This window comes from Tarenaya hassleriana, unplaced genomic scaffold (assembly GCF_000463585.1).
Source record: "Tarenaya hassleriana unplaced genomic scaffold, ASM46358v1 Cleome34, whole genome shotgun sequence".
In the NCBI taxonomy this organism is placed as follows: domain Eukaryota; kingdom Viridiplantae; phylum Streptophyta; class Magnoliopsida; order Brassicales; family Cleomaceae; genus Tarenaya; species Tarenaya hassleriana.
In genome coordinates this window covers 852592-864374 of record NW_010966542.1, presented here as the reverse complement: position 1 = coordinate 864374, position 11783 = coordinate 852592, and the positions used below count along the sequence as shown (strand labels likewise).

Here is an 11783-nt window from a genome sequence, read left to right as displayed (position 1 = left end):
AAGAGTGTACGTATAATGCAACTTATTTCTTCACTTAATGCACACATTGGAATCAAAATGGTTGTTGAGGGGGCGAATAACAACGAAACTGAGGAAGAAGAACCCTAAACCCGTGGTCTCCAAATCCTAATCATTGAAGGGTTTTTTTTATAAAGAGATTGGTAGTAGTATTTCCTAGTAGTTTTTTTGGGGTATTTTGTACTTACGTGGGTACGAGGGCTAGTATCTGGTTTCTGATTATCCCCATACACTTCTGTATCTCTGCATAGATCGGAAAGTTCTGTGAGCAACTCGGCTGTAGACTTGCCACGGCCGAGTCCAGTACCTCCGCTACTTCGCTCGGCGGGAACTGTCGCTCCGTACATTTCTGCAATCGTTGTTTTTTTTTTCGTTTCAACGTTAGAATCACCCCAAAGTATTTGCAAAAAACAATATAAAGAAACTCGACTCGGTGGATGTATGAGAAACAAGATTGTTATGCAGACTCGACTGATCGAAAGCAGAACAACATCAATGGCCTGTGATTCTCTAATGTCTTACCACTATTTGAGCCATAGAATACATCGGTTTCTTGATCGACCCCCGGGCTTTGGCCGAGAAGGCTTTGGATGGTTATTCTGTTTTCTTCCTTCTAGCGATATTTCATTTCTCTATATATCTAAGGCATGATTCATGTTTTCATTTAAGGTATTTTTCTTGTTTTATGACGAATGTAAGCCCTATATAAAGAACACTGCTATTAAACAAAAAGAACATCCGATAGAATTCACGTGTCCTATCAAATTGTACCGGAGGGAATTCTGGGACGAATTTGATAGAACCCGTGTTCTATCCCCCGGTTATGATACCAGTTTGATATAGAACCCGAAGGATTCCATCAAATATTGTTTCGCACGTGGATCAATTATCTGATGTTCTTATTGCTTAATGACGAATGCTCCTTATATAACGGTTGCATTCATCATAAAACAAAAAATAAAATACCATAACTGAAAATAGGAAACATGTCTTAACTTGAATGTATAGAAATATCGCTAAAAGAAAAACAAAATGTCATAACCCACCAAACCTCTTATAATGGACATTCCCACCCATCCAAGGCCTTCTCGGCCAAAGCCCGAGGGTCTATCAGTTCTCCATATAGTTTATTATATATATTTGGATCATTTTATGAAAAAGAAGAATGCTCTGAAGTAGAAAACAGGCGTATATATGGCATACCAAAATAGAATTTTTCCTCTAATAAATTCTTACCCTAATGTAAATGCAAAAATTCTACCCAAAATTTGGTCGCTAGCTAGTATTTTTTAAAGCCTAGCCTAGACACGCATGAAAGTATAATAAGGCACTGTCTGTACTCGCAGATGGCTCTAACTGTGAGAAATAAAATCTTGAACGGAATAGAGATTTTCACCTGAATCATGAGCAGAGTAGCCACACAGCGTGAGACAAGTTCTGAGGGAATTTGTGGATCATTCCGACCAAGTGGATTTGAGCGAGAATCAATGGCTGGATTTGGACCGGAGGCAAGCAACTGATCATGGGCAACTTGTGGTCGCTGAACTGGTGCTTCCGCGCAATCCACTGAGAGATTATCATTAACAAAATCGATGGCCTCCTCGATATTTACAACATTGTTTTTCTCTGTCTTTAAAGATGTCATAGCCTGCAAAAGATAAAAGTGCCAAAATGGTTAAGGTTTAACACTTTCTAGTTAAAATGTTTTGACTCGCAACAGAAAGGTAGATCCATAAAAGAAATAGCTATCAAATCATGAACTTTGCCATATACACATGCTCTTATATTCTCTGTACCAGGTATAAACATAGACCAGCTCAACTGTATGTACCTCCATAGCTCTATTGACCATACTCCGTGCCTTTGTTCTTGAACTTTCCACAATCTCAGACACATGGGGTCCATGGTCATGGGATTCAGAAACAGAATTGTCTAAACAAGTCAGATGACCATCCGGATCTCCTGAAGTGTTCATGCATCTGAATGGCATATATGACGAGCTTGCCTGGTAAGTGTTTCGCTGCCTCAAACGAAGAAGAGCCGATGAAACCTGCATATTGAAAAACAAATTTTAAAAAATGCTCGGAATGTGCATCCCCCATACTAAAGGAAGATGACTTATAATAAATATTTCCCGATCTCATGCCTGCTCATTGATTTCACTAAGCTGAAAGAGAACTGCAGCATATTGTTTCTTGAAAGGTTCAGAATCCTTAAGAGCTTTGTTCCCATCTTTTTGACTTTCCTCAATCTCACTGTTCATGCACTTCAAGGCAGACAGAACTAGCTCCTGCAGCTTCATAGAATATCAATTAGTTGATTCAAAAACTAATAAGCTGTAAGAGTCTGAAGAAAATCAATGATAGTCACACGTAGGGGAGACCATACTATGGAATGAACCAAGGAGTAATGTACTAAACCCCAAAATATTCTTTTGCAAAAAAAACCACGTTCACAGTGATAAAATCTATTATTATATATATCCTAGTGAATCATCTAGACATTGATAATTTTTATAATCATGTCAAGGAATAGTCTCTACTAATACTGTCAAATAGACAACAGAGAAAGATTATGTTGACAAGATTGAAGCAAAACCATTATATATTGAGGGGGAAAGAACAGGGCAATCAAAAAATCAGATTAAAGGGGGGGTGATAAAGTGAATTACATAATGAACAAACCACAGATATAGAAGCTAATGTGTGAAGAATAATTGGCAAACCTTCTTGTCAAGCGCGCGTGTGAGTTCAGAAAGAGCTTGGGCATCAGCTTCTTTTGCCTGACCCTGTGCAAAGCTTGAAGGCTGAGAATTTACAAATTGTGATTGAATAGCCTCATCCATTACAACTTGGGCTTGTGAATTTGTACTTGAGCTATCGACCTGGAAAATTTGACTAACTCAAGTATCATCGAAATAACTCTCTAGAAGTTACAAAAATAACTGAAGTTGAGTTGTCGATGGTCAAAAGCAAGGCAAAGGCATCTTCAAATAAGGCAAATCAAACTGTATCAGAAAAGGAGAAAAACGCTAGATACTCTCTCAGCTTATAGTCTAATAAAATGTTCAAGTCAAATGGCATATGGTTGATAACAGACTCGACTTATATATTAAGTCTCAAAGGAACTTCTCAGTAGACGGATGCTGGAAAAAGAGAAATTCCATGGATGGGACCCCTTCGATAGAAACCCATTCATCTTTAACTTTTCCCAAATCTATAAACCGATGCATCTTTAAGAAATCAAGTCATCACAAGGAACGTCTCAAAATTCCTAACAACAAATTAATGCTAAATTAACAGTAGAACTACGATGAAATTCGCAACAGAATATATCAATCGAAACAGTAAAACATGAGGATTCAAGATTGTTTGGAAAGCCAACCTTCTGTTGCTTCAATGAATTACTGATATTATAATTGGATGGTGACAAGTGAGGCCCACGGGAATTCTCCAATGTCTCACATGAAAGTTTGAGATATCCTTCTGGCATGTTTTCAATTTCCTGCTCATGCATTTTGAGCATACTGTGATTCTGAATGTGATGATTCAAGGAGACATATTGCTGTGCAAGTGATGCTGGTATGTTTTGTAGAGGATTCAGCGGCATGCATTCAGTATCCTACATAAGAGGAATGGATTACATGTGATCTAAAAGTGACCAATATCAAAAAATCATTCCAACACAAGTGATTATATCCCATATTCTTTCGTAAAGTTACCTTAAAGATAGCCATAAAGCAAACAGGAGAGAATTGGATGCCCGTTAAGTGCACAATATTTTGTTAGAACTCTTACAGGGATTCTATTAATCAAGGCTAGTTGAGACTTAATGTGGTCATGAGAATGTGGAATGAATACGCTATGACAAATCCCTCTCTGTTTCTTTTCCATTTAGGTGGTTGGTCCAGAAATGCTAAACAACTGATAATACGATGTCCAAAACATCGAATTATGCATGTCCCTAAGATGCCATACAAAGTTGCAGTATTCAGGAAAAAAACTTTACCTTGACGAATTCCACCCCTAGGTCAGAGTGGTCAAACTGAACTCTGTATTTACTATGATCAAAAGTTAGCACACTGCCATCATGAATCTCTCTCGTCCTCGGGTGTAAAGCAATGACTCTCTGTCCCACATTTAAGGGTCGAGCCAGATCCGTCGGAAGTCCTTCCCTCACTCCAGCATTAAGTTTAACATAATATTTTCTTACAGAATCCCTGTACAGGTATAGCTTTTCTTTTTCCTCCTTCAGAAATTGTTCAGAAAATCGTCGTGGTTTGCCCAGGGAACTGCATCGATAAAGTATGAATAATCAGGACATAAGAGCATCAAAAAGCAGGAAAATAGCAGCATTCAAGTGGTGATGACCTCCTTATGACACCCCATTCAACACGAGTAAACCTTGGAACATGACCCAGCCCTACATGATCTAAGTACTCAACAAATTCTTGTCTGGAAAACCAAGGGTAGTCAATTGCACTGTAGAACCACTCAAAAACACACCATCTCCGGGATCGGTAACTAGATAAGTAATGTGAAAGCTTTTCCTGCAAACAAAAAGTGTAGGATTACTACCCATAACCTGGAAATTCAACAAACTAAACTGCTAGCTAATTTTATAATCATAGGTTAATGACCTTAAGATTAAGGGATTTGTCATTCAGTGATTGAATCTGGGTGTTAGAAAATCCATTCACTAGAATCTCAGAACTTTTCCCATCTTCATCCGTTAGAAGCTTCTCAGCTGGTGTCTTTCTCCTGCGTCTACCTTTAGTTGGTAAGTTGACTTGTTTTTTGTAGGTTTGTGCAGTTGACAGAGCTGTTCCATTGCCTTCTACTATGCCGTTGCTCGAGGAAGTATGGTCATGGTGTTTGACTGATTTCTTTCCATGTGAGTTTGGGATATTTGTTGAGCGTTTGCCTCTACCAACAGGCCTCTTTCCCTCATCTATTCCCTACAACATTACAACCCATGTCAACATAATAGCTAGAAAAGGAATCCCATGAAGAAAAAAGGAACATAACGGCGAAGGCATGATAGCTTAGTGGCTAGATGTGCTTTTCCACCAAGTGAGAGGATAGAAGTCCGAGACCAATCTCTCCAAAATTAAGAAAATCCCTTTAAAAAAAGATAAATTTTAAATAATTTGAAACGTTCAAATAATTTAGTTGTCAAATAAATGGAGTACATTTCAGAAAAAAACTTCAAACAAGTATGCGGATAAGTACTAGATGTGCCTTTTTATAGCTAGAATATTTGAAACTTGCAAGGCAATACAAATTACACACCTTTCTATTAGGAGATTCTGCAAATTGTGAGCTAGATGGAGCTTCATCTTTAGGAACCTACAAGAAGAAAATGGCTACCACAATGTCATGAAATCTGATAACAAAACCGATAAGAGCAACACTGACATCATTAAAAACACAGATTCTTTTACTTTAACTGGTGATGATTTCTGCCTTCTTTTTCGCATAACAATACTACTTGGACTTTTCCTCTCTGCTTCAGTATTACTAAGAACATCAGTTGTGGATTTTCTCTGCTTGGAGAACTTGAGGGAACCCATTTTAGACCTGGGTGCTGGACCACTCCCTTTTAAGTCAGACTCGTCAGCTTTTGCAGCTCTTTCTTCCTTCACTTGAATAGAAGACTCTGACACATCAAACCATAATTCAGATCATAGCTGACAAGCCAATTGATAAAGAAACATGAATATGGATAAAGGTTAAATGGACTCTGAAATTAACTGCACATCTGCTCGAGACAACTAATTCAGCTGATAATTAATGGTAAAGTAAAGAATAAGCATTGGAGTGATAGTAGTTTGAATGTAATCTGTGGGTTTGGTCAGGTCTTATCAGATCAAGAAGTTCAAAATATTACTGCTTTTATTCCTTTTGGAGACGTTTGGCTACTTTGAAGGAAGAACCAAAGGGGAGCTTCAAGTAGCAGAAAATAGGTGGTAACTTAGACAAGGATGTATAGCTTCGTGTTGACTAGTTTTAACTCTACCTCTAAATTTAGATGCTTTTGGTAGATGGCCCATTATTAACTCTCGGAAAAAAAGACAGCATGTATATCCTTTCATGCTCCAAGTTTGATCCGTGAAAGAACGATAAACTACAACCGCTCATCAAAGTACACCTTTGACAGGATTTAGACAATCAACTAAAGGACAACATCAGGTCAAACATATAGCTTACCAGTATCTGTGGCAGTGTCAGGCATCATCAACGACAAATCTGCTAGTGTCTGGAGAGCATCACATGCAGCGCCTTCATCTGCAGTAAAGATGGTCATCATATGAAACCAAGAAAGGATTGCCTTGGCAACAATACCATCCAGACGAGCAAAGAGCACAATTAATAATCACTGCAAGTACATTTAAATATAACAATCAAATCACAAACAAGCACAAGAGCATTGTTGAAGTTTTCACTGTGTAGCAATATGCATAATGAAGAATGCCCATGTAACCTCATGATGAAATTACAATTTACAATCACAACATTCAGAAAAAAAAAAAAAGAAAAAAAAACTCAATTCATGGCTTTTTCTAGATACTTAAATGTGATAAAAACATAATTGGTCAAACCCCCTGTTTCTAAATAGGATACCTGGACGTCTATTGCATATGTTGGAATTTAGCATGCATTTACTTCTTTAGCTGCAGTGAGGTGGGTGCTTAGAGAGAAGAAGAATTGATGTTTCTATTACTCCTTTTTTCCTCATTCAATGAGTATTTTAGATAGTTAAACACAAACTAAGAAGGGGAAAAAACTAGAGCAGACCTGCTGTAAAGAGAACTTTTTTACTTTTCCTCCTTGAACTCTTATAAGTGGGTTTTGAAGAATTCTCAACCACCCCCTCTGGTTCAAATTTATCCTTGCAAGGACCTAAGTGTTGCCCTTCCTCTGTCCCACTGCAGGCTTCTTTTACATCATCTGTCCGATTGTTAGGACTCTCGTCAACATCTAGTTTTTGCATGTAGTATCTTTTTCCCTTCTGTAGCATTTCCACAGCACTAGAACCTTCTCCGTGCATCAAGTAATTTCTTGGGCCAGCAAAATCGCCATTATCAGCTTCAGTGCTTCCTAAGCTTAGTTCACAGCCACCCTCATCCATGTCAGATGAATGAAGCTTGGCAATCGCCATGTCGATTTCTGCACGCTGAATTTCAAAATCTATCAGTTCATATGTGTATATGAGTTACATCCAAATTAAGCACACATGCCTCTCCTCTATCAAATTGAATATGCAAAAAGGATGGATTTATCGTTTACAATTACAATCAGAATTCAGAAGTATTTAATCCCAAAAAAAGAAATTCAAAGTAGTCAAAGTAGTGCATGCAAGATCTTAAAAACTATATTTAAAAGTTCACTGTAATGCAAAAAACAGAGAACATAAACTCCACGCGGAAAGTGCAGAGTAAACATAGTTGCAAACAAAAAGTATACCATTTTTTCATCCTTCTTATACGGGGAGTACATCTTTTCTTTTCTGTTTGGTGTTCGGGAAACCTGGGGAGAACCACCTCGTTGCAGAGCTTCTGCCAGTGCTAGTGCTATCTCATGTTCCATGTCATCATCAATAGCATCTCCCTTCAGCTTTAGACCTCTCTTTACAGGTGATAAATATCTTTCCCTTTTATCCTTCTCACGGGAAAATGAAACAGGAATTCGAGGAGTCCTTTTCCCAACAGCACGGGGCACAGTCTCTTAACACCAGAAGATATGAAAATTGAAAATCGGTTAGCAATGAATAACTCTTAGTCACAAGATTAGCACAAAACCCCTACATAAATAAGAGAGAAGTAGCTTATGAATAAGAGAAGACTGAGAAGCTATACAGAGAAGACAAATTCTCCCTGAGGTACTTCATACATTTACCAAAGCAACATACTTGAGTTCAAGCTCTCAGGCACAAGTGTTATGCATTTACGCTAGAAAAACAATTCTACCAAAGCTAATTCTGCCAATAATTGAAAGGTATGATATGGGAATGATTGCCACAATACCTGACGAGAAATGTGTGCACCTTGCAGATTCATTCATCCATAAAAATGTACACACACATATGCAAACTCATGCATGTGCATCAGTGAGGCATATATATACATATATACGTATTGCGATAGAGAGAGAGAGAATACTACCAGTACGTCTCCTCTTCAACAATGACAAGGAGCCTGAGGAAGATCTGAATTGCAAGCGGTCAGAGAGACCCTCTAGACCTTTGGATAGATGATCTGAGGATTTCACTCTAGCAAGCTTCTGGCCTTTCCTAGGTGTGTTGGTGCCTTCGTTGCTTTCCTGCTCACTGTCACTTCCTCCATGCTACACAAGAGTTAGATTGGTTTGCGTAGTTCTCATCATTAGTCTTTCACAATGAATAAACAACAAGAATGTATATAAGACAAACAAATATTTTATGGAAACAAATTGAATTCTATTATCTCGGATTTACATATACGCTTGTAAGTTTGACCATAAGAAGAATACAAAAATCACTAACTACTGAATTGCTTTATAAATCTTACCAATACAGTGTAATGATCTGTCATCATCGCAATTAGGCCAACCACCGAAGCAGTGCCTTCTGGAAGAGATAAATAGGCCTAAAAGTGTAGGTAGCTTAATATAAGACGAGAAAATGTTTTGTTGTTTATATAGAAAACCAGACCTCATTCAATAAGAAGGGAAGAAAGCTAACCTTGTTCATAGTGTATAAAGCCTCCACCATTTCTATAGAGCGGGTTCGAACAAATGCCGCAACCTATACACCATAGAAGAGAAATGACCAAATACAGATTATGCAATTATAACAATCATAACAAAAACATAACTACCCACATAACATATAAGGTAGACTAGGCAGTGATTCGTTCTTTAGACTAATTATACTTCTTTTGTAAATGATACTCCAAATTCTGAATGATCTATGTTTCACTTTTTTCACTAACCCGCACACACACAAGCAGAGAGAGAAAGGGAACAATAGATATTAGAACCAACCTTCTTCCATTCTTTACCAAATTTCCGGTATGCATCGTAAAAGCGTTCCAACTCTTCCTTGCTCCATTGAGGACCTAACATATCCGACAATTTTCTCTTCTGCATGTAAAAAGAGTGGCAGTATAAGATATGCTAATACATCAAACTCATATGATCATGAAGAAGGCGAGGTGCATTCTTCTTGAAGCAATGCGATTCAGTACATCATCTAATTAAATAAACGGCGCCAACAGGAAAATGTTGAGGATACTTCCTCGTCATAACTTGAAAAATGTGATGCCTCTTCAAATGCAGATCAATATCGAAGTGTACTAAAATCAACATTTGCAAAAGACAGGTAAAGAAAGAAATTTAATTATTTCCAGAATCTACAAACATTTCTCTGGTATAAAACAATGAATCGAAGAGAACTATTTATCGTGCTCCATATTTGGAGAAATGAAATTTAACCCAGTGTTGTGACTGATTAGTGCGCATCCCAAGTTAAGTGCCACTAACACTGGTTGACCGGAGGAATTTGCAAACCCAATTTTTTTTTATCTCACGAAGCCAGGTCGTGCCGACCATCATTTCCAATCTTAGAATGGCACAAACTACATCTTTACCAGATAAATATTTTTGCTCATACAAGATATTAGGAACCTCACCAATGTGACACATGAAATGAACTAACACCTAAACCTGAATATCACTATTTTGCTATCAAATCTCCAGCCTTGCCATGTGAAATTTCAGGACATAGTCAAATATTGAGCAGAACAAGGTTCCTCAAAATCAAGACGAATATTCTTACCTAAATAAGAAAGCTTAGGTCATCCAACTAAGTATGAGGAAAGACGACTCTTACCCGTTGTCTGGTTTTGCTCTTATTTTCTTCATCTTTGTTAGGGGAGACAACATTAACACGAGAAGCCTTCTTATATTTAGACTTCTTTGAAGGAGCCATTAGATCTTCTTCTGTTATCTGAAACATTCCCAAAATCCAAAACAAGATTCAGAAAATTACTTCCCACAGCCAAAATGCAAACACATTTCTAACGAACAATCGTTGAACCCATTACCCAATAAATATTCTGTGTCATTATCTCTAAAAAACCATCATCGGGTTACACTCATGAGACTGAAATCGTCATGCATACAGCCGATGGATTCGACAAATGCAAAAAAATGCCGACAAAGAATCTTGTTGGCCTTTTCTACTTTGAATCGACGGATTATGAGACGCACAGACAACATAAGGAAAGTTGACGACCCATATTTGCGGAATAAGGCATTAAAGTCCATTCACAACTCCACATAGCTGGACTGAAATTCGAGCGACTTCGAATCACATAATCAAATATCCACCAAGTTAAGCTTGGAATTTAATTCTAAGCACAAATTCAGAGCTAAGGTTCCCTATAACGAAGAAAACAATAGAACAAATTTGAAACTGATTTCGCCTGCTTTCACATCCAATTCCATGATTTATCCCCGGAGTTTAACGGAAAACGCTCGAATTGTGAAGAGAGCTCAATGATTTTCGAAATCTATTAGAAGAAAGAGAATCAGACATCGAGTGCGTCTATGCGAGGAAAGAGAGAAGGAAGATGAAGATTCCAAGGGCTTACCTACCAGAATTCGGAATTACTCGGAAGCCATTGATGGAATACAAGAGAAGGAGAAGGAGAAGAAGCGGGAGAGAGATCGAATCGAGAGACCAGAGCCGTTGATCCAGTGATGGATTTGAATAAGAAGGGGAAGATGGAGATGAAGACGAAGCAGAAGAAGAAGAATTTTGGGGATATAAGTATAACCGCGAAAACTTAAAAATAAAAATAAAAAATAAAATCTAAAAAGTCAATAATGCTAAAAGAAATCCTAAAATTGATCAATTATTATGAAGTGCTTCTTCTAATTCGACAAATTGCAACGCGCGTTTGTTTGACGCGCCGTGTGCGCGTGGGTTTACGTTCAAGTTCAACGCTTCGGCGTCGCACGATGGGCTGAACTAACAATGACCCATAATAATTAATAGGCCCAATATTGACAACGAATAAGCCCAAATATGTAAATACTCGTACGACAATATTAATCTTTTTGTTAACAACAATATAACGCATGATTTGAAATAAAACGTATAACATCTAAAAATGCACGGAAATATCTTCAAACCGGAACAATTTACACATTAAAGACCATCAACGTTTATGGTAAGATACTTATGGTACATAAATCGATATTGGTTGGTCGTTGTTAATGACTTGTTCGTTATACGTTTTATATGTCCAAATTATTTTAAACGTTTAGTTTCTCTTTTATAGTTACTATTTATAATTTTTCGTTGATAATATTGCGGTGCAAATGGATAACCAAGTAACATAAGCTTAAAATCTTAAGCAACATTGATTTTGATTTTATTACATAAGATGAGATAACCCAAAGGTTACAAAAAGAGGTAACCTCGTGAGATATCCCTCAAAACTTAGATACGCATACATACGAATACTTATATATCTATGTATATATGTATGTATGCATATTTATTCCTTACTCTTGTTTTTATTACAACACATCAAACTAAGTGTACGTATGTTTTTGTTATATGATTTAATGGATCAAACCCATAACGCACCAACACGCTTAAGCATGGGGATGAGAGAGCGGTTAAGGTGAAGGCTCATGACTTGATTGGCTCCGCCGACGAGCTGACCGCCTATGAAAACCGCTGGAACGGTGGGGGTGCAGCCGAGCTGGGCCAGG

The 11783-nt window shown here is 37.6% G+C and overlaps 1 protein-coding gene across 4 annotated transcripts; it reads right to left on the bottom strand.

Annotated features, from left to right (window-relative positions):
- Window positions 1-10808, bottom strand: LOC104821767 (protein ALWAYS EARLY 3). 4 transcript variants are annotated; one of them, XM_010552755.2, is made up of 20 exons: window positions 10652-10808; window positions 9889-10005; window positions 9042-9140; window positions 8740-8802; window positions 8567-8644; window positions 8183-8363; window positions 7485-7744; window positions 6816-7194; window positions 6228-6305; window positions 5462-5676; window positions 5310-5366; window positions 4658-4975; window positions 4389-4567; window positions 4027-4309; window positions 3403-3522; window positions 2744-2902; window positions 2165-2308; window positions 1850-2068; window positions 1415-1666; window positions 1-367 (listed from the first exon to the last, which is right to left on the bottom strand). In XM_010552755.2, exons 2-20 carry the CDS (start codon window positions 9985-9987, stop codon window positions 203-205), a joined length of 3348 nt encoding a protein of 1115 aa, XP_010551057.1. In that variant the 5' UTR covers window positions 9988-10005; window positions 10652-10808; the 3' UTR covers window positions 1-202. The 4 variants fall into 4 exon arrangements, with proteins under 4 accessions (XP_010551057.1, XP_010551054.1, XP_010551056.1 ...); XM_010552752.2 differs by having other exon boundaries at window positions 3403-3639; window positions 10652-10806; XM_010552754.2 differs by having other exon boundaries at window positions 2744-2806; window positions 3403-3639; window positions 10652-10806.
- Between the last annotated feature and the right edge of the window lie 975 nt (window positions 10809-11783).

What these genes read in the sequence shown, in the direction of transcription:
- LOC104821767 (XM_010552752.2), bottom strand. Translation starts at nt 9,987, where the DNA reads ATGGCTCCTTCAAAGAAGTCTAAATATAAGAAGGCTTCTCGTGTTAAT. An exon ending in AGAGCAAAACCAGACAACGG is followed by an intron (nt 9,141 to 9,888) that starts GTAAGAGTCGTC and finishes TTTTACATGCAG; the next exon opens with AAGAGAAAATTGTCGGATAT. An exon ending in TGACACTGCCACAGATACTG is followed by an intron (nt 5,677 to 6,227) that starts GTAAGCTATATG and finishes TTGATGTGTCAG; the next exon opens with AGTCTTCTATTCAAGTGAAG.